At 35.7% G+C, this 27,632-nt stretch overlaps 1 protein-coding gene across 4 annotated transcripts in view; it reads right to left on the reverse strand.

Moving 5' to 3' along the window:
• NEK7 (NIMA related kinase 7) overlaps window positions 1–27,632 on the reverse strand; it is a 167,191-nt gene that overhangs the window by 59,043 nt on the left and 80,516 nt on the right. For all 4 annotated transcript variants that reach the window (XM_032422105.1, XM_032422106.1, XM_032422104.1 and 1 more), the window contains 2 exons: window positions 14,416–14,556; window positions 1,502–1,564 (listed from right to left, as the gene is read on the reverse strand). In XM_032422105.1, the coding sequence (XP_032277996.1) occupies window positions 1,502–1,564; window positions 14,416–14,556 (204 nt within the window). The remainder of the gene's footprint in view (window positions 1–1,501; window positions 1,565–14,415; window positions 14,557–27,632) is intronic.

The raw sequence follows: 27,632 nt of genomic DNA on the forward strand, positions 1-27,632 counted from the left end.
CAATAAATATATTAACATAAATGAATGGCAGAATTACAGCACCAATTGCTAAAAATTATATCCTTCAAAATGGGAACTGTCATTAAGGGCACTCAATGGTAAATAAAGTATTCCTTTTACTCCTATTTTGAAGGTGGCCTGATCCTCATATAACTGCAGCCAGTGGTTTAAAACAAAACAAAATGAAAGGACATATTTTACCTACACATATATTCTACCTAAACATAGCTTTTACATCAAATATTATAAAACATACTGAGTTTACCTATGGGGTTGATGCGTTAAGTGATCCTAAGAAAAATTTCACCTTATAGAAATATATGCATCAGTCTCTACACACTGACAATCCTTTTGTACAATTTGCTTTCTGTTCAATCTTTAAACAAGTTAACATAAGACAAATAGTTTCTCAAAGAAAATTATTCAAGAATTCTCCCAGAGGGTATATACATGATTTTCTTCTTTTCTTTCTACTTACAGGTTTTTCTTCTACATCTTCTATGATAATATATTATTTCTCTAATAGCTATTTATATATATTTTTAAAGCAGTTACTTCATGGCCCAGGAAATAACTACAACTAACAGAACAGATGGAAAGCATGGTTCACTTTGATCTTACTCTTATCTTTTTTTGATAAATTGGATTCATTTTAGGCACAAACAAAAATGTATGGCATATAAAATATCTAAGTCTTATCTAACAGTTAAAAATATAACATAAGCTACAGCACTCCTCAAAGGAAATTTTACTAGAATAAAAGCAGTGCAGAGATAACTGAAATTTCAGTCATATTCTTTGAGTGGATGAAAAACCGAAAAGCTAATTTTGACATACTCTTTACATCAGCCTTTCTAAATCTGGAAAAAAGATACAGAAATAATATAAAAAGCATGTGCCCATTTGGATCAGTCCACATTCTCAATATATTACATCTTGAGATAATACTAATATTCATTTATGTTACTTAAGCTTTAGAATATGTCTAATTGGGACAGTCAAGAAAAAATTTCTTCAATGTTCTTTGCCAATTTTATCTATTTCCTAGTTTGAAAGGCAGGGGAGGGGAGCTAATCCTACCAAATGACCTGATTAAATTATTTTACAATGAATTCAAAAAATAACTACATTCTTCCATATACTGAGATACATATTTGTATAATGTTGCTTAAAACCAGTCTGACAGGGGCGCCTGGGTGGCTCAGTCGTTAAGCGTCTGCTTTTGGCTCAGGTCATGATCCCAGGGTCCTGGGATCGAGCCCCGCATCGGGCTCCCTGCTCGGCGGGAGGCCTGCTTCTCCCTCTCCCACTCCCCCTGCTTGTGTTCCCTCTCTCGCTGTGTCTCTGTCTGTCAAAAAATAAATAAAAATCTTTAAAAAAAAAAAAACCAGTGTGACATAAGTTTTAAAAATCTTTTTGCTTGTAAGTGTAATATTTTCATAAATCACTTTTATCAACATGCTCATCTATATTCAAAATAGTCAATAGTTCATTTATTTACCTTAAGGAGATCTATTTCTTTGATACAATCAGCACGTGCTTTGGCATCCATTAAATCAAATATCTAAAAAGAGAATCCAAAATTACTTAATAAAATAATAATCTATGGTTCAAGACACCATGTAAATGCATTATAATAGTTTACAAATAGTTACACACATACTAAGAAATTTTCTTCTCAATTAGCTTTTTAGGAGCTATGAAGAACTATAGGTATTTTATCTCATGTTACCTCTAGAGTTGACATTTTTCCTTCCAAAGGCAGTCAGTATTAAAAATGAGAAAAGAGGGACTCCTGGGTGGCTCAGTAAGTTAAATGTCTGCCTTCAGCTCAGGTCATGATCTAGGGGTCCTGGGATCGAGCTCTGGGTTGGGCTCCCTGCTCAGTGAGAAGCCTGCTTCTCCCTCTCCCTCTGCCCCTACCCCTACTCCTGCTTTTTCTCTCTCAAATAAATAAATAAAATCTTTTTAAAAAATGAGAAGAGAGAACTGCTAGATATTTCAAGTCTTAGGTTCAAATGAAACAGAATGGATACTGTGGTCATAATATAATAAAATGAGAGTTAATACATATTTAACAATTAATATGTGCTAAACATATTGCATTAACTACCTCATTTAATTGTCATTTAATCCTTAGGAAGACAACAACATTAGTATTCCCATTTTACAGATGAGACAAAGCAGGTTTAGAAAGCTTAAGAAACTGACAAAAGTTCACACAGCTAATTAATGGAGCAGCCAGAATTCATTCTCAGAGTTATCCAACTATATCCCAAGCTCTGAACCATTATCTATACAATCAAATCATGTCTAAAAGGTCTAATGTACACCTTGACAGGGATGATAGCACTTCAAGGAGATAAAAACTGGTTCTTTGGAAAGAGGAGAGAGAGTCTCACCCTTATTAAGGATAAAGCACAGATACACATACAACATATAAACAGATATAGTCTTATCTGTGGAATTAAAATTTCATAAGGGAGTGGGGTAATTAGGAAAAAAATATCTAAGAAGGTTCCTTAGGGTGATAATGAAGAAAAGGTTGAGAAATATTGGTCTAATGTGAAAAATATTAAAAAAAAAAAGATAATGTAATCAAAAGGATATTTAGGATGTCTCTGAAAACAATTCAATGTATAGAAAATAAACAATAAATAAAAAATCAATATGCTAAATATTATAGAAAATATCTAGATAAGTCACTACTATGAACTGATTAAAACCCTAGTCACACAACTTTAATGACATTTATAGTCATCAATTCACCAAGTCTTCCTGATTCAGACAGCCAATATGTTCCAGGAAAAGTAGCTGTGTAACTTGAAAGGAGGGCATGATCCAAGTCTTTTTGACTCGAGAAGAAATTACTGAACACCCACCAGAGGGTGTAGCCTCTTTACATACAGATGTTGCTATAATCTTCCCCATATTCTTATAAAGTAGGTAGTACTGGCTCCAATTTAGAATGAGGACTCAGGCTCAGAGAAGCTAAACATATGCTTATGGTCATAAAATTAGTAAGTGACAGAACAAAGACTTGGATCCAGATCATTCTAGCTCCAGAGTCTGCATTTTCTTCAATGTCCCAGGCTGTTGTGAAGTCTAACACATATACAACTAGCTAATAAGTACTAAGATACATGTATGCACAAAGTGCAGTATGAGAAATCTAAAGAAGGAATCCCCATGTGAGGAGTGGGTAAAGCTGAACTTTGAAGAAATTGTAAAATCTTCTAGCCAGAAACAACAGATACCTAAGGCATAAAAGGAAATACAGAATATGGGGATATAATTACAATCTGTAATATGCAACTTTTGCTCGACAACATTCTTAATATCCAAACATAGATGTAGTTCTAATCTTCCCCTTATTAAAAAAAATAAGAAAAGTATAAATAAAATTTTTAAACAAAAAAAATCCACTAACTCACTTCCTTAAAGAACTTTAGCTTAAAAAAAAAAAAAAAAAGAATTTTAGCGTTTGCTCACTCCCTTCCATTTCTTGTACAAATGTATGTGTGTCAGAAAGTGAAAATAGCAGCAGGGTGCAATATGGTATATGCATTTTCACCTAACACTACAGCAAAATACTCCTCCTATTTCTATGCAGTCTTCAACTTTATTTTATTTATTTAATTTTCTAATGAAAATTTTGAGTATCATTTGTTTTTCAAGTTTTAATGTGAAACAGCTGAGAACTGCATAATGTTAAGATTTGAAAAAAAATACAGAATCCTATCCTATTTAATGGGCTTAAAAAAAAAAAAAAAGATTTATTTATTTGAGAGAGAGAGAGAGTACATGGGTATGTGCAAAAGGGGGGGAGGGGCAGAAGGAGAGAGAGAATCTCAAGCAGACTCCCAGCTGAACATGGAACCTGATGCAGGGCTCGATCCCAAGACCCCGAGATCACGACCTAAGCCGAAACCAAGAGTTGGACCCACACTCAACTAAGCCACCCAGGCGCCACTCCCTCTACTGGTTTACCAAGAGAGTGAGATAAACAAGGTGGCATCAAATTTCCTCCCACTTCATTCAAATACTAGAAAAGGAAATGTGTGTGCTAGTACATGTATTAGAGAGTGTGGCTTCACTTTTTCCCATTAGTAGTACTTCTAACCAATTTGACCATAATCAACTTGCATTGACTACTATGATTTCAGAACAGAATGAGGAAGGAAGGAAAGGAAAGAAGGAAAGAAAGGAAGAAAGAAAGAAAGGGCTATGAGTGACAAATCACTATCACAAATGTTACATAAAATATCTACTAAGAAATTTTTTGCAAACAGCAAGCCCTCATATATATCAAACTTTGGTAATATATTAGCTACAAATGGATACTAATTGTAGGGGTAAAAAACAGAAGAACAGCAATGACCAGCACTAAAGCACAAACAGTGTAACACTATCTACTGAAGGAAAAACCTCATGTAAACACAAACCTCTTCAAGAGCATCACAGTTTTATTCTATACGGAGATGATTAACATAAATAACATAACTTGTTCATGTTCTTGCTTTCTTTTATTCATAAAACCACGCTGTCAACTTGTTAATAGATTTTGTTATAGATACAAATAAGAAAACAAGCTTGCATGCTGTCAGATGCAGAATGAAGAATGGAACACAGAACACGAACACACAATCTAATAAGTACTGCTTGTACAAAGTGATGTGAGAACCTCAACAAGGTGGAGTATGGCTGGCAGGGATTATATATGCAGACTTTATATATGCAGGAAAGTATAATACACTTCAGAAAGATTTCTTACAGAAATAAGTAAAATCAAAAGATCATTACTTTAAAGGAGTAAGTCTTACACCTAGCAATTTCATATAGAAAAGCCACTCATTCCCCAAATTGCCAAATGATGCTGGAAAAATTGACGTTACTAATGTAATATGTTAAATAATAACAAATATTAATGTAAACAAAATTTTGAGCTTGATATTAGTTACAGTTATGAAATACACACACACACACACAATTTATGCTTAAAAATCAAAGTGGCAAGAGAAATAACAGATTCCCTCCAACTCATGAATGTTGATGCTATTCTCAGGACCTACTAGTCACAATGGACTTGAGATAATTCAAAGAAATGCAGGGAAGTACAAAATTTTAAATGTCTTTCACCTTGAAGGAATTCCTGAAAACTTTTTAAGGAGAAAAAGAAAGGATAATTCTGGTACTAGTGACTAAAATGAAGAAAATCACAAACTTGGAGACATGTATAAATTTAATCTCCCAATAATCAATGTCTCTATGATGGGGAAAATATTTAAAAAGCAAAAGCTAGTGAATGAGATGAGAAAAAGATGTGTACAAGAGCTTTAGGAAACCCTAACTAGACACAAAATACTAAGATAGAAGTGTGCTCCATAGAAATCATGAATTTCCGGGGTGCCCGGGTGGCTCAGTTGGTTAAGCGTCTGCCTTCAGCTCAGGTCATGATCCCAGGGTCCTGGGACCAAGCCCTGCATTAGGTTCCTTGCTCAGCAGGGAGTCAGCTTCTGCTTCTCCCTCTGCTCCCCATGCTCATACTCTCACTCTTTTGCTCGTGCTTTCTCTCTCGAATAAATAAATAAAATCTTTTTTAAAAAATCTAACTCAAGTAATTTAGTATTACAAATTAACTTTTATTTTTAACTGAATTCTCAGTAATAGCAAAATCTCTCCTTTGTTACCGAGAGATAAGTACTGCTGGCACATTTGAGGCAAAACTAAATTCTGAACCAAATACATTTATAAATACATTTAATTTGGAATTCAGCAGTACCTTATCTTTTGTTCTTAGCGAGCAAGTTAAGACAAAATAAAAACTGGATCTTTAGATTAAATCATTCCCAGACACAGATTCAAGACTGATTTCATGAGCAAGAAAAGACAACACATAAGGAAAAAAAAATTTGGATTTTGTAAAAATATTTTTCTTAGAATATTTACAAGCTTATCTTCAGAAGGCATCTTTCTGGGCTCTACCAAAGTTTCTTTGGGTTTTTAACCTTACTGTGTACTTGGTAAGAGCAAAGTTAATAACAGCATTTAGGCAAGTGTTGGCTAATAAGTTCTTGGTACTTTCTGAATCATTTTAAAAGTTAAAGTTCCTTTAAGGAAATGTCCTTGAAAAGGCATAGGTCAGTCTGTTAGAAGAAAAAAAACACTTAAAATGTAGAAATGATAGTACTTAAAAATGTATACTAGAAAGTGTGAGATGAAAATCTTAACCAAATTATCTCCTGGGCCTCCCCAGCTTTATAGAGCCTGAATAAATGAACTGAGCAACTTGTCCCTAAATTGAGTCCCTGTATTCCATGTGACAAACCTCAGTCCCCCCTGGATTATGCCATTCTTCATCCCAGTGTTCTTGCCCCTCTTGACCCGGTGCCCAAATGATGCTTTCATCCCTTTATTCCAACTGACCAATGCCTGGAGAGACGGTCCCCTAACCATTGTTGGAGTGAGGGGAGAGGAGCTTTAAAAAATGTTTTTGCTATCAGCCTGCAAATTTCTGGTTCTCCTACTTGCTGACTGGTAGGCAGACTTTCCCTTACAGAGCCTCTCTCTTTTATTTGAAGGGATAGAGGATGGGTGAGGGGGGTGGAAAATCCATAGCAGAAGGGCTGTGATATCTTCTAGATATAAATCACAATCACTGAAAGAGTTACGTCCAAATAACTAAAGTCTCTACCACCAGCACTTCTACTGACTAAATCCAGAGGCACTCTAAAGGGTGGAAAGATTGGGCTGGAGTGGGCTGGGGGGCAAAACTTAAGCAAGGTGAGTACAGGAAAGTTCTACATGAGTGCCAGAAACCTTGCTCCCTTTACAACGCCAAGGCCTGCAATCTAGCTTCTGTCCGCCTTCCTCTCTTAATAGATCATGTCTGAACTGCAAATGACAAGACAGGCCTCGATTTCTTTCTTGTGGATTCCTTAAGGTCCTGGCAAATGATGGTACGGAGCCAGGTATCAGTGAGTGGCACTCATTATTCTTTAACTTTTAAAAAACTTTTGTTTCCAAGGAAATGCCTTTTAACTCAACAGGCTAGAGGTAATCCGACTTCAAGTACATCAGGGAGCCCTGTTCAATAGGCTTCCCTGTAATTAAAAAAAAGAAAAAAGGAAAAAAATCTCTAAAAATTATCATAGGAAATGCACTTTCGTTCAGATTTTATGAGCGCTTAAAGCTCAGCAAAGCTTAGTCAGGGCTTCTACCGATTAAGAAGCCACCCTACAGAGGTATATTGGAAGCTGTGAGTGAGAATGTAGCTAGAGAGAAGCAAAAGATCCAAAATTAAAACTGTGAGACATAACCCAAAAAGAGTAAGGAAAAGAGGAGTGATTCAAGGGGACGGAAAAGAGAAGCGATTGAAGGCCACAGAAGAGGGATACCAGCGAGGGAGGAGAATCAAGCACATGGAATCCCAGAAAACACAAGAGGCAAGCCTTCAGAAGCTGCAGGCAGGTGCTGACGCAATAGGTTGTATAGTGGGAAAGTCAGATGATGACATCACACGCAGAGATGGGAGGCTGATGTGGGAGAAACGGGCAAATGGTGAAAACGTCTCAAAGGAAAACAGAAAAGGAATACTCCTTCCAGGGCACAGGTAGAGTTAAGAGAAGAAGAATCAGAACAGTTATGTGATTGTGAAAACACAATGGACACAAAGACTGTTTCTGTCAAAGAGGAGATGGCCTTCTCCTTTGAACGTGAATGCATTCTGGTAGAGGCTGAGGCTTCCAGTAGTAGTTTTTAACTTCCACTGTGGACATTATAACCACATATCTGCTGATTTGGGGTTCTTTTTATACTGTGGTTAAAATATATGCAAGTGGGAAGTGTAAGAGAGTACACGTCCAAGCAAACTACAACAAGAACTCCAAGACATACCCTGAACCCTTCTGTGCTATTGGACACGGAACAATGATTACATTTGAATACAGAAATGAAGAAATACACAGTGGAGATTAACCATGACTGGGGATTAGCAACACAGGGAGAGATTCTAAAGTAGAGGCATCTGCATTGCTCAAATCACTGACAAAGGTCCAACGAAGTGAACAACTTTTGAAATCAGACCTTAAATAAGAGGTCTAGAGAATATAGAATAGTGTGTCCCTGGTAATCAAGATGAGGTCAAAGAACAAGTTTCACTAGAAAGAGGGAATAGGAGAAAAAAAAAAGAAAGAAAGATGGAATAGGAGAAAATTGGGAATTTAATCAGAGAGGGAATTTTGAGAGTTTGAGGTAGAATCAGTAAAGTGTAGGGTATGTCCTGATGATGGACTGAGAGAGCTGACTGAGTACCATGGAGTGAGGCATGTGAGAAACTATGAGGCCTGGTCTCAAGAGAGTCAACATGGTACCAAGCAATGGGCAGAGGAAAAATGAGAGCAAGGGGCTAAAAACATTAAAAAAGAAAGAAAGAAAAAGTACTTTAACAGGCAGACAATGGACCAAGATGGGAAGAAAGCATTTAACTTGATGACACTAGTTTCAAAGATGGAGGAATGACAGATGGTTGGGTGTAGAATGTGGTCTGAAGTGGCAGGGAAAGCAAGCCCTAATGAAGATGATTCCACTGTATCGCAAGTCAGGAAGGAGAAGCATGTGACATTGGAGAGGGTTATGAGGAAAGAGTAAATGTCAAAGGAAAAGCAAGATTCATTTAAAGAACAAGAACTAAAGAACTATTTGTGGAAAAAAGGTCACACATACTACCTCTTAAAACCTGCCTCCTATGTGAAAGCTATCATATGACTCTCTTTGCTTTTATACATTCTTTTAGCTTTAATGTTTACAAAGTTTTAGAAATCTCTTATTTTGCAATTTTTGTTTATATTGACAATAATATTATTTATTTAATAGCTAAACATTTTTCAATTAATAATGTTTGGTCTTATTACTGCTGTGTACTGAAGAGGGTGAATCCATGTTCTACAAAACAGTCTGTGCAGTCTTTAAAAAATACATCAGACTTTATCATCACCTGCTTAAGCTCCTCCAATAGCTATTCATTACCCTTAGAACAACATATAACACATAAATAGTGTATAGATCTCTCTTCATGGCCTACAAGCAAAACTCTCAAATTCTGGCTCCTGCCACTCTGGGTAACCCCATGTTACTTCTCTTCCTCACTCCATTTATGGGGGTCACAACAATGTGTTTTTAGTAAATTCTATGTCAATCCTATTGTTCAAGGCTGTTCTCTGTACCTGGAATCCTCTTCTTCCTGCTGTTCAGACGGCTGACTCCTTTTCCTCCACTTCAGCTTAAATTTCACATCTGCAGAGAAGCCTTTGCTATTTTTAAATACTATATCTAAAAAGTCCTCCCCCCACCCCACCCAATCTGTCTCTCTTGTCACATGATAGTCACTTCCTTCTTGGCTATAATTATTGGACTTATTGTCTATTCCCCCCACCAAAAATGTTGAACTCAATTGTTGTATCTCAGTGTCCAGTACACTGTCTGCCACACAGTAGGTCCTCAGTAAATATTAAATGAGCATATCAAAAATCTTCAACAGCATAAATAAAAAGTTACTTCAACTATATTTATTCACTGAGCTTGGCCACTAGAAGAGTTCACCATTTAAAATTTTTAAGATAAACCCACATAATCAAAACTTGTATTAGCATAATAACAACCCTGAGCCACCATAAGATGCTAAAGAAAAAAACAATGTGAAACATCAAAAAAGGACAAAGGACTAAATTATTTCATCGATGTCCTTTGTCTCATTTAAATATTTTAATGTTGATAATCTATTTATTCCATGTGTGGTAATTCATTATAACCCTAAAATGTTGTTAACTAAAATGTCCTATTCTCTAGACCTTCAATAAAACTAAAAATTTTCTCCATTTCTTATATGCCTAAGAAATGCCTAAAATAAAATTGCAAGTACAATAAATAAAATTAAGAAGCTTTCATTTTAAAGATTAAAAGCCTGTGTCTCCTTAACAAACTAACATCAATTACTAAATTATTCTCCAATTAAAAAATATATATATAATGTATAGATTATTCTTACAAGTGCTTCCTACTTTTCATTTGTCCAAATAACTATAAGAAGGTCTAAGGAAAGGAAATCTATAAAGATTAAATAATGAAGCTGACAAAAACTGCAGGATGAATTCAGTAATCACAGTGAACACTGAAATAGAGACCGGATATACAGTTGTAGAGATTATGAATGTGTTCTAATCTGTATGTATTATGGAAGAAGCTATCATGGCTCACAAATTTCTAAATGCATGCAATCCCAATTTCTAATACAGGAATACATGCAGAATCTAGAAACTAAAATCAACATACGTAAAAAAAAGCAAGTTAAACTCAATATACTTTAAAAAGTGATTTTCTTGATGAATGTTTTATTATAATAATCAAATACAAGTAAAGGAATAAACATCAAAGAATATTTGTCCCTTCAGAAAGTTGTTTTGAGATAACCTGTGTATCAAAAGGGTGAATTTGAACAAAATACATTATCACCTTATCTTTGTTAGTACTATACAAAAGTACTTTCCATTCTAATAAATGTCTCTGATAATGAATGTCCCATAGGAAAACAGTATTATCTAGACATATAATTTAAGACTAGGCAAAGAAAACTAAAGATCAAAATATTTCACCTACAACCAGAAAATTAGGGTAACAAAGATCAAAGAACTGAGACATAGTGAGACCCAAAATTCATATTATAGTACCATGTCATAAGACTGATAAAATAAAAATCAATTCTAATTACATAGCTCTAATCAATGAACTAAGCATAATAAAATAGCGATTACATGTACCAGATCAAAACAATTCTTTGACAGTCTTCCAACACAAAGAATTGAGCTTCTGAGACCCAGATCACATCCTTTGTGAAGACTTATCCCAATCTCCCTCTCACCATGTTCCTGGAGATTGCTCTCATTACAGTGCCTATCTTGTGATTTCAGGCGTGTCTCTGTTGCACTTCTATTGGAATCCCATGAGTCCTGTTATTTGTTTACCTTAGTATTCCCAAAGCCTTCCACACTGACCACTGAACATAAGGTGATCCATATTACTAACACGAGGTGGAATGAGTGAATGAGCAGTAAGAAGGGAAGTGTCAAAGAAGGCAAACAGGGAGAGACAGAAGCAAAAGTGGTTCAGGGGATTTCAAAAATGTCACATCAGTTAAAGCACCATCTTAATTTTGGAAAACGAATCATGACGAGATGTGGGTACATTTTCGAAAAGATTGGTTAATGTTGCTATATACTGTAGGCTCTCAGATCTCTTTATGAGATATGCATTCAGGACACACACTCTTCTTTCCACACACAGCTAACAGGCAAACCTATAGGAAAGTCACTAGAACTTAGGACACTTTTTTTTTTTTTTTAAAGGTCTTGAGAAAGTGAAACTTGATGGTGTGGGACAAAGTCAAGAAATGCCTTGAAAACTAAGCTGAGGAATCTGGATGGTAATTCTAAGGTATCTCCTTAATGATATGTAAGCAGACAAATGAACTGTAAATGCAGCACTTCAACCGATGAACCCAAGCACAGTATTCAGGAAAGATTCCAGAAGAGCCGGGAACAGTAATACAGATCTTCAGACAAGAAACAAGATGCATGAGGAAATCCAGTATTTGATTCTTTATGAATTTTTTGAAGAAAGGCTAAGGTTCTTCAGAAAGGAAGACAGTCTGGTTAACAATATTTTTAAACATTTTCATTTTAAACTACAGAGATTTTTTTTTTTTAAGGAAGAAGCACAGGATTCATTGTTCAGCACAAGTGTAATACATCACAAAAATCAATAACATATCTGAAATGCAAACACATTTCTCCTCACGAAGGTTTAAGACACCATTCCCTAATTAAATAAGCTATGAATATCTTTACAACATCTCTCTCTTCTATAAAGAAGCTACGTTTAAACTGGAAGATGCCACAATATTAAACTTTATAAAGCAGAGAAGAACGGTCTAATCCATGAGGACAAACTGACTCCACACAGCAGGAGACGGTTATCTGAGGCTTATCACGGTGCAAAATGGGAGCAGTTAGAAGGGCATCTAATACTGAATGGAAACAGGATTGCCCAAATTAACTCACGTCCTTTCAAATTTCCAATCAAAAGGAAGAAAAATTCAGATGGAATGGAGCCCTGTCTCTTTCTCTACACTCGGAATCAGTTGGAAGGTGGAGAAAGAAGCTGAGAAGCCTGGAGACCTCCAAGTAATTTCTCAATCCATCTATCCTCTGGCATTCGCCACCTGAGGCCAATAAGCAGCTGACTTCTTTCTAGTCCGTTCTGTGTGCTTGGTTTGTAATTTTACTTTTAAAAGAATGAATTTTGAGGATTATTACTCTACTCGAGGATCCATAGTGAATCCTTACTTTCCTATTCTTCAAATTCCTGTTCCTGGTTTCAATGCTCTCCAGAATCTGGTCTCACACTGAGAGCCTGGCCTATGTTCCGATTCCACCAACGGCTCAAACTGACATCTCCATTCTGTAAACTCCTATTTAAATCAGGAATCCATGCCACAAGGCTTAACATTTAATTGTTCTACAAAGACTCTTTTTCCTCTCGAATGCAGGAATAATATGACTAGCTTCCTTTTTATTCCCCTCAGTGCCTAGTAATGCAGAGTAGAAATTTCATAAATACATTTTAAAAATGGAGCAGAGTTCTTTTGTAAGGGAATCATCCTTCCAAAAGTCATCTGCTTCATGAACATTAATATCTGCATTCTATATTATATTTTCTTAAGCTGTAAGTGGCATATTAAATGAGAGAAGACTGCTACTCTTATATGCTGCTGGTGAGAAAGTCAACCGGTGCAACTATGGAAAATAACTTGCTATTAAACTTGTCGAACCAACCATGCACATGCCCTGTGGTTCATCATTTCCATTCTTAGGCCCAGACAAAAGAGAAATGCTTGCATGTCACATAAGATGCTTGCAAGACACATAAGACTAGCACAGCAATACCGCTTACAATAGTAAACAACTTATAAACAATCCAAACAGCAAGCAACACGTAACAAGAGCAACTGAATACAATACAGCAGTGAAAAGGTTAATGTACAGCCACATCCACCAACACGTGATGACACTGACGTAAAGCTCCAAAAATGCAAAGGAAACAATAGATTTATTTAGAAATTTACACAGATGTGGGGAAAACTATAAAGAAAAGCAAAGGAATGTTAAACACAGAATTCCAGACATGGTTACCTCTGAGGGAAGGTAGTGGTAGATATAAATAAAAAAATTTTTAATGTTTTATTTCTTAAGCTGGGGGGTGGATACAAGGGCATAATGTCTTTTATAAACATTTAATATTTCCTTAAAAAGGTGAGTGAAAACTGTTCATCTCTGTAATGGTTATTGCAAGTACACTGATCCCTTAAGAAGTCACATAAAAAAAAAATTGAGGGAACTTTGGTCTCACAGGTCACTACAGAGAAATGATACCAGGTTGCAGAGTAAAATAGGAAGTCTGTGGGCAGGTGTGAACAATAACTACCTTATCTGAAAAACGGGAAGCAATACTGTGTGATGTCAAACATACTCTGAGACAGAAAAACAAGTACTTTCTAGACCAGAGGGCAAGTGAAATTAGACTTTCTAGACTCACTAGGGCAAATGAAACTTTCAGGGCTGTTGCAAGTACACTGCAGGGTAGCTCAGTGGGACTAGTCCACTAGGGTTAGGGTAGGACTTGGTAAGAGGAGCTAGAACAAGATAAATGAATCTGAGGGAAACAAAAGAAAAGTCAGGATTGGAGAGCAAAGCTGATTCTAGAATGATACAGATACAAGATGGAAATTTCAAACAGGTCATCAATCCTCTGATTTAATCAATCGACTTCATTCTTTTTTTAATTTTCCAATAAATAAAGTTAACTTCATTGTTCCTTCATTTATTGCCAGTGTGGTTCTCCACATTAATTTAATAACCCATCCTAACCTTGACTGCCACTTACTAACTCTAGGCAATACATTTTGTAAAGTCTATTTTCCTGTTGTGAGGCCTATACCTGCAGCTGAGAGTTACCTGTCCAGTGAGGAGCAAGTGGTGAGAACTCAAATCTGCCTCTTAAAATCTAGAGTTGTAAAAGCTTTTCTAGGATCGTTCCAGTCACTACTAAATCTGGGTGAGCAAAACCAGCTAAATTTTTAAAGCCTAGAAGTAATACTAAAACTAAAAACTAATTTCCACTGTGTACTACACTCAATTCAAGCTTTTAAAGTATAGTTTTTATTCCTTTCTATTACTTCTTTCTTTCTAATTTTTATTCATTTTCAACTTAAGACTGTCATTATCTAATCATTCAGGACATACTTTCCTCTATTATTCATATAGTATAATTTTACATTGATTTACATAATTAAAATCATCTTACCTGCACTTTTTTTAAAGCTACTGGTACTCCATCCAAGAGACAGGCTGCTCTATAAACTTCACTAAATTGCCCGCGACCAATTTTCTTTTCTATTCGAAAGTTGGCTAATGTATTATAGCCCATATCCGGTCGTAAAGCCTTCTGTAATTAAAAAAGTCAGAATAAGTTTTCAATCACACAATATTCACACAATCATTGATTGTTTTCACATAAGTAGGTGATACCTATGGTAAGCCTGCAGACATCTATTCTATTCAACAAATATTATATCGAGCCATTCATGCTAGGCACTGTTCCATATACTGGGAATACAGCAGCAAACTAAACAGATGATAATCCCTACCCTCAAGAGAAAAATTCTGGCAGGGAAGAAAAATAACAAACAGGGTAAACATGAAAAATATATATACAGTATGTGAGATAGGAAGGGCTAAAAATAAAATAAATCAAGGAAGAAGGACATGAAATGTCAGGGAATGAGGAAGATTTTGAAATTTTAGATAGGAACTCTATAAAATTATCTTCATAGAATGTAAACTTCTCCCACTCAATCTAGTACTCCTTTGATATTTGTTTTCTTTTTCAAAGAATCTTTAACTTGAAATAGAATGTGTGTAAACACACACACACACACACACACACACACATACTTAGTCCAACCTGCCAACTAATGTATGAAAATCTTCTGAACTTCTTGAGAGTTATTTAACTTCTACAAAGAACATTTCCAGTGGCAGGGAATACACCACCACATCGTTATTTTTTTTTTTAAGACATTTTTTTAGAGCAGTGCTGGGTTCACAGCAAAACTGTGAGGAAGCCCTTGCCCCCATATATGCATGGCTTGCCCCATCCCCCACCATAATGGTACTTTTGTTACAATTCATGAACCTACACTGACACATCATTATTACCCAAAGTTCCTAGTTTTACATTAGGGTTCACCCTTGGTGTTGTACATTCTATGGCTTTGGACAAATGTATAAATGACATATATCCATCATTATAGGATCATACAGTGTATATTCAAGGCCCTAAAATCCTCTCTGCATCTCCTATTCATCCCTCCCTCCCAAGTTAACACCCCCACCCCCACCTTCCGGGCAGCAACTGATCTTTTTTTACAGTCTCCATAGCTTTGCTTTTTCCAGAATGTCATATAGTGGAAGTCATTCAGTCTGTGGCCTTTTCAGATTAGCTTCTTTCGCTTAGTACATAATTACTTTTTTTTTCATTTAAAAGATTTTATTTATTTACTTTACAGAAAGAGATCACACAAGAGGGGGGGAGCGGCAGGCAGAGGGAGAAGCAGGCTCCCCGCTGAGGAAGAAGCCCGATGTGGGACTCGATCCCAGGACCCTGGGATCATGACCTGAGCCGAAGGCAGACACTTAATGGACTGAACCACCCAGGCACCCCCATAATTACATTTTTAAACAATATTTTGCTGTTACTCATGAAAAAAAAAGTCACTTCTTTTAACTAAGACTTTTTAGTACTTACTGTGTACTAGCTGCTAAGAAAATAGAGATGAACCAGAAATGTTTTCTGCTCTGAAAGAGCTTACCCAAACATATGGAAGAGGCTCTTAACTGCTATGAGAGAAATAATTACAGGGTATTGGGAAGGGAGCACAACTGTCATTCCTATTTTGAGACAAAGCCCAACTCCTTATACATTTTATCCATTTACTAGTCCTTTTGTTTATTTGTTTATTCACGGACTCTGTCAGTCATTAAGTCAGTCACATGGTAAACATTACCTGAATACGCACTACAGTCAACCACTGTCTGTTGCTGAAGTTACAACACGTACCCAAGAAACACTGCCTTTTAAGCTCCTGAGGACATTCACGATCTATTCCAGCACCTCCACCTATATAACAAACTGTAACAAAAGAGTCTAGTTTAGCTATCAAATGCCCTTATATCTTCTCTTTTTTGGCTAAATATGCATAGGCTTTTCAAGGTGCCTGGATTATTGGTAAGGATACGCTTCCAAGTCTTCACCATTCTCTTCACATCCTTCTGGACCTCCTCTATTCTCTGAGCCAACTTGGAGTACACATGACATTCTTGTGGGGTCTGACTAGTGCACCCTCTAATGAGACTGAACATTAAATGCCTATTAATGCAATCAAAGACAGCACTAGTTGGTAAACACACTAAATTGAACTTGAACTCTTAGTCCTTCAAATAAACCTCTATTAAGACTGATGACCCCATGACTTATGCAGAAGGCTATTTTGACATATGGGTAGTACTCTACATTAACCCCAATACTTTCAATATTGTTGATTTTACTACATCTATCATGCTAGCAAAAACTCTAAAATCTTGCTAAAGTTTCACTGTAATTCGAATACAATGTTTCACAAAAAGAGAAAAAAGTAGCAATGATTTCTGTTGCTGTACACTGATTTTCTTTCTCTGGAAGTCCAAATTATTGTCCAGAAAAATACCATTCTTCCTTTAATACATGCAAAATAACCAGAATATAAGAAATTTCACAAATCCATTTCATAAATATAATACAATAACTGGTATAATAGAATAACAGTAGCAACTACCTTCTATAATAATAGAAGGTTCCATTTTCGTACCTACAACTTAACAATTCCTATATATTACGACTTTATATGCCATCTAATTCAATTCTCATGACAATCCTATACATGTCATCAAACCAAACCTATGTCTAGTTGATTCCCAAGTATAGCCTTTGCTATCCTACCACACTTACTAAACAAAATCATCTACAATATGATCCAATATTATGGGATCCTACATGATGATTCATAAATATTTTCAATTTCAGATCTTTTGGTTTTAAAAAGCAGAAATAAAAACATGTTAAGAATTAAAACAAAAATATACACCATAATAAGAAAAATTAAATTATCAAATACAGGGAGACAACCAGACATGCTGTTCATTTATAAGATTTCTTTTTGTAGTCACTGAGATTAATTTGTACTTAAGTGCCACTGTGACAACATGGTACTTATTTAAGAAAGGAAACTTAAAGTACCACTTCTTAGATATAGTCAATAGATAGTAGCAACTTTTCTTAGTTTTTTAACTGTAAATAAAAGTTTCATTTAAAGAGGAGAGATTTTTTTTAACTGCTATGCTTTCCTAAGAAATGTTTTCTTTAAATATTGACACACTAGGATAGTCTGCAACATCAAAGAAAGAGAACTCCTTCTTCTGCTATAGATGTACATACCATTTCTTCTCCTGATGAAAACTTGCCAATCTCAACAGTAAAATACAACTTCATCATTAGGAACACTATCATACAATCCATATACTTTAAATTTGACTGGGAATTCCATCTTCTGTCTACACAATAACTGACAAATATTAGCGTGAACTGCTAAGACAGTGTGACAACCGCATGCTGAGAGCAAAGTCTCACTAATGTGTTTTGGCATGCAGGTTTGTAATCACACATTTACATATGCAATGACCTACATTTGCATGTCAGATCACACACTGTCTTGGTTTATTAAGACTGGGCACCTCCCTGTGCTTGGCGGCCAGAGTGGCGAGAGAGGGCCAGAGGGCGGTGTTTTCTGGCAGTTGAGGGATGAACTGCCACCAAGGATTAGGTTGATATGGCCTGAGCATTAGACACTTCATTAGACGTAATCTGTTTAACAGTGGGCAGTGTATGTAAACTTCACAGCCCATTTGCGGCACCTTTTTCCCCCTATGGCCTTTCTTCAAAGGGCAGTATGGGTGAGTGACAGCTTGTCTCATCTGCTCCCATGTCCTGTCACCCAGTGTAGACATGGAGAGCTGACATGAGAAGGAGCATAGCTGCACATCTCCAACTACCCCTGGGTCTCTTTGCCACACTGCAATTTGTATAAAAATAAGCTTGTGTAGTAGGAGATCTCCTTTAGGAGATTATCAGACAGGTAATACATATACTTCAGTAATGATTCTATTATATTGTATTCAATGCCATACCTCATTTTCATGAATTATATCCTATTGTAGGTAGCACTGTATTAGGTGCTTTAAATAAAAAGATGATATCATCAAATGAGTGCCCACTCAAGTAAAGAACTATTTTTAGGAAAGAGCTATATTCTTTTTTGAATGATGTCCAATTCCCCATATTTTTTTTTTAGCTTAGCATTTGAATTATATTGGGAATAAATAACCCAGCAAAATAATGAGATTCAAATCAGTATGAAATATGGACCAAATAAAATCACTTAAATTGCTTTTTCCCTGGTTGCAATTTGGTGTATAAACTGCATCTGTCTCCTACAGTCCCTTAATGACCAGGATATTTTTCTGAGCTGCACAAAATGGCTTTTGGATTTGATATGAGTCACTTAAAGGATCTTAAATTTTTATAAGAACAAAAAAACCTCCTCTGTTTCTTCCACTGAAATAAAGATAATAATGCCTTCCCTAAGACAGAGGGCCACGTAATTTTTATACCGAGCCTGGGCCTCATCCACCAGCCAAACCAAGTGTTCCCCCAGTGCGCCATAAGCTTTGGCCTCTCCATGCAAAGCATGTGCTTGTCCCCACGCCTTCTAAATAACTTTGCTCTTCACACCTGGCAAACCACAACTCATCTTTGAGATTCCACTGCCAGCCTTCTAAGGAGTCATCTTCGGCTTGTGGGCAGCTTGACCGGCTCATGCCTCTGCACTTCCGTAGCAACTGACAGCAGGCACTCAAGTCTACATACAGCTGTGCAAACTCAGGCACTGAGCCAGGCTCTGGATCTCACTGGATTTAATTATTTGTTTACATATATGTATTTTTCCCTCCACATAACTGAGTTTCTCAAAGGCAGAAACCAAGTTTTATCTTTGTATCCAGATGCCATGAAGGCAGTTTGACGTGAACTAGATAATAACTATTTACTAAATAAGTGAGTGTAACTGAAAGAACTTGATGTAAAAGGCTTTAAATACATACTGCACAATTATAACTATTGAGAGGCTCTGAGTAGAATCAGGTAGAGAAGCAGTGCAGTGCAGTGCAAAAAAACTTCTGTCCCACAAAGCAAGACAATTGTCTCTGCCTCTTACAGTTTCCCAACAGGTGAACTAGAGAATTCCCTTACTCCTCACTATTAAAGGACACTTCGGTAATAATCCACAGTCTGGGTTAGAGTGATACGAGAAGCACTAAACACTGTGTTTCAAATCAATCTTGCTCCAAAGCCTGACTAGGCATGGCATTACAAAAGAATCCACGGAGTTCCCAAATAGCCCCTTAGAAAAGGCAGAGGTTCTGGAGTTAATCAGTAAGACATTGGCTCAAATCCCAGCTCTGATGCTCGGTATCTTTTTGAGCTGGCAAGCCACCCAAACCTTGTTTCCTACTTCTGTAAAATAGGTGTAAGCCTAACCAAAGAATTGTGTCTGAGTGAGATTATGATTATAAAGTACCTAGGACAGAGCCAAGCACAGAGCACGTACTCAGAATCAGAGAAGACTTTCCCTTCCCCAAGAGTACCAGCAGTGACAATGTTCTACCAACTCACTCTCATAACAGGGCTCTTGTGTTTGAAAAGCCTCCTTTAATATCCTCTCGTTTGTCTCTATCTGTTGCTAGACTTCCCAATGCCAAGAGCACACTTACTAGGAGTTCTCAGTATCACCCAACCCTGGGCTCTGCCTTCCAACTGGGATACCTCATTTATCATGTGGATTATCTGCCTGATTCGCAAATGAAGCTAGCCTAACCCCTTGGGTATGAGGCTACTTAGGTGACACTACAGTGGATCTAACTATAGTTATTCTGCCCACTGTCCTTCTAATAATTTTTGTGAGGAGGGCATTTAGTACAAAAAAACCACCATGTTTGCAATTTGGTTATCTGGTTAGAACATGCTTAAAATGAAGTTTAAAACTGCAGGCACAGTAAAGAGGAGACAAACTGGTTCAAAGCCCATAAACCCTATGAGTTTGAAACTGCCTGGCTTCATGACAAAAGAAAACTGAGAAAGGGCATGGCTAATTCAGTACACAGCATCTTCTAGAATTACTGAAATAAAGACTACATACCCCACAGAAGTATTTTCAAACAGATTAATTTTTGGAAGAAGTTTTAAAACATAACTAATTAACATGGATAACATATAAGCCTATGTAAGTTGTTTCTCAATGTTACTTTATCTCATAATTATTAACCATAAGATACCCGTAACTCTTGACTTAAAGGGCATAATTAAAACCGTTCTTGGAAGCATTTATATTACATTTTTCTGGTAAATTATTATGTTTAGCCTCATAACATTTATGAATCTATATACTAACAGGTTATACTATAAAAGTATTCTGAAATACCAAAAACATAAAATAAGTATTCAGAATTATAGATAACAACTAAGAAATCAAACCCTAGAGTGAATCAAGCTTTATATAACACCTTAAATGTTCTGGTTTCTTACTAATGCATCTCTTGTTGATCTGAATGCACTCTAATCATGTAACACCAGATCTTGCTAACTAATTGGGATTAACTTCTACATGTCAGTCTGTGTTTACTGCTTCCTTCATATAAAACTTTTCTTTTTAAAATAAAATTCATTCTGTTGTACCAGTGGTTCTTATTCTCACAGTGCAGACTCTTTAAACAATGATTTCCTAGGACTAAATTAATTTCTTTAATTTGCTTTAAATTTGAAGGCAAGGACACTTAATGAGCAATAAGATAATTCAGGATAACATTATGATGACAATTCTCTCTCGGGAAATTAGAAGAGTCACAGCATGGACTCAATAAACTCCCCAGGGAGAAAATTATATCCTGATAATTCCTAGTGGTATTGTTATCAATGATCTAATACACAAGCCAGTATTAATTACAATATTTAACATCATTAATAAGGTCTTCATTGTTATTGCAAATTTATCTCTTACTGGTGGTTTTCATATTACCAATTATGCAAGTTAGTAAATTGCTTTATATTATATATTAATGTTACTGGATTTCTCCAAAATTTAAGAGTAACAAACTCCAAAATGCCCTTCAATTTTACTTAGCAATAAAATTCATGCTCTGGTCTCAAAAATGATACTCCTCATCACCAAATTACTCAAAACTAGAATAGCCTTTTAACAATATTTAACACAGCTCTGTCAAATATTATTTTCTACAAACTTCCTATAAACCTCACTAGAAACCAGAAAAAAACAGAACAACAACACAAAAAAACACCACATGTGCCAGCAAAGTCTAATGATCCATGCTTTTTCACATTTGAACAATTATCTCCCTAAAATTTCTTGAACTATTTCAAAGGTAACCAATTCCTAAAGATACTAAATGTTGGAGATTTGCACCAGTTTGAGCAATATGCCATTAATCATTACAACTGGCTTTTTATCAAAGGAGGGAAATTCATTATAGCAAAAGAAAAATGAGTGACCAAATATAACTAATTATCTAGTTAGACATTAAGACCCTAGTATTTGTATCATTTAATCATCATTATTTATACTACCTAGCATAATAATTACTATATCTAAATTATGTAACCACAAATACTATCTTTCCCACCTTATCATGAGCAGAATAGTTGATTAATGACAAAGATACTCCCATCTCTCCCACTCCTCCCATGAGCACCACCGGCTATACCTTGAAAAATTAAATATGGCAAGGAAAAGTCTCTAACTGAGAGAACACAGAGATAGAGACAGGGAGAAATAGAGGAAAGAGGCTTTCTAAAGTTTATTCATTTATCCCACAAGTATTAACAGGGGACGGGATATAAACAAATGAATACATAATACAAAAACAAAAAAAAAAGAAACTAAACATATACATAATAGTTCTAATATTTATTCCACATACTTAAGTACTATGCAGAGAAATATATAATGGAAAATGAGTGGATGGTTATTTTAGATTGGGTAATTCAGGGATGACCTTACAATTTACACTGTAATTAAAAGACCACAAGGAAAGGAAGCAGCAGAAAGAACAGCTGGAGAAAATGTCTCAAGAATGATGGTGTGAAAAGTACAGTGTGGCTGTCAAGCGGGACAATGGTAAGGAATGAGGCTCAAGAGGTAAGTAAGCACTGACAAAATTACATAGCACTCTGATGGCTAGAGTAAGGAGTCTGAGGTTTACACAGAAGCACTGTGCTCTGATCTACTATACCTTTTACAAAGGTAACTCACAGTGCTGTGTGGAAAAGGAACTAGAGAGGAGGATGAGTAAAGCTAGAGTGGAAGCTGGGGGTCTGGACATAGGTAATGGACTTGACCTGGGAATTACAGTGAGATATGACAGCAGCTGGAATCAGGATATGATCTTGACATAGTCAAAGGAACTGCTGATGAACTGAATATGAGAAGTGAGGAACAGGGAGAAATCAAGGATAAGTCATAGATTTTTGGCTTGAGCACACAGATGGATCTTGATGCCATTTACTGGCATAAACAAGGTGAAAGGAGAGGCAGTTTGGGCAGAACATAGGCAATAAAAATGTAATAAAGATTATAACGTGCTATACAAACAATCAGTGGGCAGAGAAATCTGTGGGCCGAGTAAGAAAGTTGTCACTATCATAGTCACGGTGGACATGGTCATCATCACCATCAACTAATGAGTGCTATGTGCTAAGCACCATACTGAAAGAAAGCTCCCTATCAACTCTATGGAGTAAAAAATAATTATGCTTCTCATTTATTGATAACTAAGTTTTATAGATGTTAAATAACTTGCTCTCCATCACATAGCTAGAAAGTGGGAGATCCAAGAATTCATCCTAGACAATGTCTTCAGAGCTCATGTTCTCAACCACCACACTACACAGCCAGTCCTTCTGCTTCCTTCCAGCAACTCTACAGATAAATGCTGGTGTGTTCCAAGGGTACTATCCTTGGCCTTCTCTTCTCACTTTACTCATTCACTCTGGGCAATTTAATTCACTGTTCAATCTCACCCATTTATTGGTTCCGGAAGTTAGTATTAGTTGATTCCAGGTATCCCCCACACCCTCTACTGGACACCCCATCATAACTCTCCCAGAAACTCTTCCCCCATCCCCTTATTCTCCCTTGATCTACATCCCTTTGATCTATACTTAATGAGATCCAGTCAGGAAAGAAAAAGAAAAGATGCATAATTAAATTTATCCTATATAAATGTGCCTGATAAAAGAGGTCCTCATCAAAATTTCTAAATCTAAGAAATATTTGCTTTATGAATACTTAGTGAGAAAGCTGTTTGAAACATAACCATAGTCACATGAAAAAGTCATAATATTCACATAATAATGATATAAAGGAAGACAAAATATAAAGATATCCTAAATGTAATGACAATTTTTTAAAATTTTGATTCCAGTGTACTTAACATACAACGTTCTATTCATTTCAGATGTACAAAACAGTGATTCAACAATTCCATATATTACTCAGTGCTCATCAAGATAAGTTACTCTTAATCCCCTTTACTTATTTCACCCATCCCCCCACACTCCTCCCCTCTGATAACCATCTGTTTTTGTTATCTATAGTTAGGAGTCTGTTTTTTTGTTTGTCTTCCCCCCGCCTTTGTTTCTTAAAAACCACATATGATTGAAATCCTATGGTATTTGTCTTTCTCTGACTTATTTCACTTAGCATTACATTTTCTAAATCCATCCATGTTGTTGCAAATAGCAGGATATCATTCCTTTTTATCACTGAATAATATTCCATTGTACATATATACCACCTCTTCTTTATCCATTCATCTACCAATGAGCACTTAGGTTGCTTCCACAATTTGGTTATTGTAAATAATGCCACAATAAACATAGGGGTGCATGACTCCCATTAAATTAGCGTTTTTGTATCCTCTGGGTAAATACCCAGTAGTGTGATTACTGGATCATGGGGTAATTCTATTTTTAATTTTTTGAGGAACTTCCATACTGGCAACACCAGTTTGCATTCCTACCAACAGTGCAAGAGGGTTCCTATTTCTCCACGCTCTTGCCAACTCTTGTTGTTTATGATTTTGATTTTAGCCATTTTGACAGGTGTGAGGTTTTGTGGTTTTGATTCGCATTTCCCTGATGATGAGTGATGCTGAGCATCTTTTCATGTGTCTGTTGGCCATCTGTATGTCTTCTTTGGAGAAATGTCTGTTCATGTCTTCTGCCCATTTTTTAACTGAATTATTAGTTTTTTGGGGTCTTTCTGTATCCCTCAGGTATGGGTGAATTGTATAAGTTCTTTATATATTTTCAATACTCTTTATCAGATATGTCATTTGCAAATATCTGTTTCCATTCAAGTAGGTTGTCTTTTGGTTGCTATTTCCTTTGCTGTGCAGAAGCTTTTTATTTTGATGTAGTCCCAATAGTTTATTTTTGCTTTTGTTTCCCTTTCCTCAGGAGACATATCTAGAAAAATGTTGCTATACCTAATGTCACAGAAATGTTACAGAACAGAACAGCCTGTGTTCTCTTCCAGGATTTTAATAGCTTCAGGCCTCACATTAAGGCCCTTAATCCATTTTGAGTTTATTTTTGTGTATGGTGTAAGAAAGTGGTCCAGTTTCATTCTTTTGCATGTTGCTGTCCAGTTTTCCCAACACCATCTGTTGAAGAGACTTTTTCCCATTGCATGTTATTGCCTCCTTTGTCAAAGATTAATTGATGATATAATTGGGGGTTTATTTCTGTGTTTTCTATTCTTTTCCATTGATCTATGTGTCTGTTTTTGTGCCAGTACCATACTGTTTTGATTACTATAGATTTGTAATATAATTTGAAGTCTGGAATTGTGATACCTCCAGTTTTGTTCTTTTTCAAGATTCCTTTGGATATTCGAGGTCTTTTGTGGTTGTTCTACTTCTGTGAAAAATGCTGTTGGTATTTTGATAGGGACTGCATTAAAACTGTAGATGTAGTATAAACATTTTAACAATATTTGGTCTTCCAATCTATGAGCATCAGTGTCTTTCCATTTCTTTGTGTTGTCTTCAATTTCTTTCATCAATGTTTAATAGTTCTCAGAGTACAGGTCTTTCACCTCTTTGGTTAAGATTATTCCTAGGTATCTTATTATTTTTAGTGTAACTGTAAATAGGGTTGTTATCCTAATTTCTCTCTCTGCTGCCTCATTATTAGTGTATAGAAATGCAACAGATTTCTGTATATAGATTTTGTATCCTGCGACCTCACTGAACTCATTTATCAGTTCTAATAGTTTTTTGGTGGAGTCCTTAGGGTTTTCTATATGTGGTATCATGTCATCTGCAAATAGTCAAAGTTTTACTTCTTCCTTAGCAATCTGGATGCCTTTACTTCCTTTGTCTTGTCTGATTGCTGTGGTTATGACTTTCAGTACCACTTTGAATTAAATGGTGGGAGTGGACATACTTGTCTTGTTCCTGACCTTAAGGGAAAGCTGTTTTACACCAATGAACATGATGCTTTCTCTGCATCTACTGAAATGATCATATGGTTTTTATCCTTTCTCTTATTGATGTGATATATCACAATGATTGATTTGCAAATATTGAACTTGCATCCCAGGAATAAATCCTGCTTGATCGTGGTGAATGATTTTTTTAATGTATTGTTAAATTTGGTTTGCTAATATTTTGTTGAAGAAGTCTGCATCTATGTTCATCAGAAATATTGGCCTGTAGCTCTCTTTTTTGTTGTGTTTTTATGTGATTTTGAAATCAGGGTAATGCTGGCCTCATAGAATAAATCTGGAAGTGTTCCTTTCTCTTTTATTTTTTGGAATAATTTGAAAAGAACAGGTATTAACTCTTCTTTAAATGTTTGGTAGAATTCGCTGGTAAAGCTGTTTGGTCCTGGACTTTTGTTTGTTAGGAGTTTTTGATTACTAATTCAATTTCTTTGCTGGTAATCGATCTGTTTAAATTTTCTATTTCTTCTTGTTAAGTTTTGGTAGGTTATGCATTCTAGGAATTTATCCATTTCTTCTAGATTGTCCAGTTTGTTGGCATATAATTTTTCATAATATTCTCTTACAATCCTTTGTATTTCTCTGCTGTTGGTTATTTCTCTTCTTTCATTCCTGATTTTGTTTGAGTCCTCTCTCTTTTGCTTTCTTTCTTTTTTTTTTTTAAATGAGTCTGGCTAGAAGTTTATCAATTTTGTTGATCTTTTCGAAGAAACAGCTCCTGGTTTCATTGATCTGTTCTATTGTTTTTTTTTTTTAGTTTCAATACCATTTCTTTATTATTTCCTTCCTTCTGCTGGATTTGGGTTTTGTTTGTTCTTCTTTTGCTAGCTCCTATAGGGGTAAGGGTAGGTTGAGATTTTTCTTGCTTCTTGAGGTAAGCCTTTAGAGATTGATTTATTTAGAGATTAATTCATTTATCCAACAAACATTACTGAGTAGCCATTACCTACTATCACTGACATAAAATATGATCCACAAAAGTGAACACTGAACTGCTGATATAGTATATTATTTTTCTTAATTGAAGTATAATTGATGTACAATGTTATATTAGTTTCAGGTTTATAACACATTAATTCAACAATTCTATAGGTTACTTAATGTTCATCACAGTAAGTATAGTCACCATCTGTCACCATACATTATTACACTATTATTGGCTATATTCCCTATTCTATACTTTTCATCTCTGTGGCTTATTTTATATAACTAGAAATCTGTACCTCTTAGTCCCTCCACCTATTTTGTCCATCCCCTCACCCACTTCCCCTCTAGCAACCACCATTTTGTTCTTTGTTTTTAAGAGTCTGTTTTTTTCTTTATTGTTTGTTTATTTGTTCTGTTTCTCAGATTCCACATATAAGTGAAATCATACGGTATTTTTCTTTCTGTACTGGACTTATTTCATTTAGCATAATACCCTATTAAGTCCATTCACATTGTCATCAATGGCAAGATCACACTGCATCTTTTTTATCCATTCACCTATCAATGGACACTTGGGTTGTTTTCATATCTTGGCTATTGTAAATAATGCTGCAATAAACATAGGGATGCATATATCTTTCCAAGTATAATCTTATTTATTGGAAGCATATGAGTATAAGGAACTACCCAATAATCATTATTTTTTCTGAGAGTACTCTTTTTGTTGTCTTCCAAATTATATATTTCCTCTACTGTAACACTTTCCCTAGTATCTCTATCATGAAATGTAGTTTATATAACATTATAATGAGCTTTTATGCTCATTATGTTCCATTAGTGACTAAATATCCTTGAATACCATTAC

Source organism: Phoca vitulina, unplaced genomic scaffold (assembly GCF_004348235.1).
Source record: "Phoca vitulina isolate PV1807 unplaced genomic scaffold, GSC_HSeal_1.0 scaffold26, whole genome shotgun sequence".
In the NCBI taxonomy this organism is placed as follows: Eukaryota; Metazoa; Chordata; class Mammalia; order Carnivora; family Phocidae; genus Phoca; species Phoca vitulina.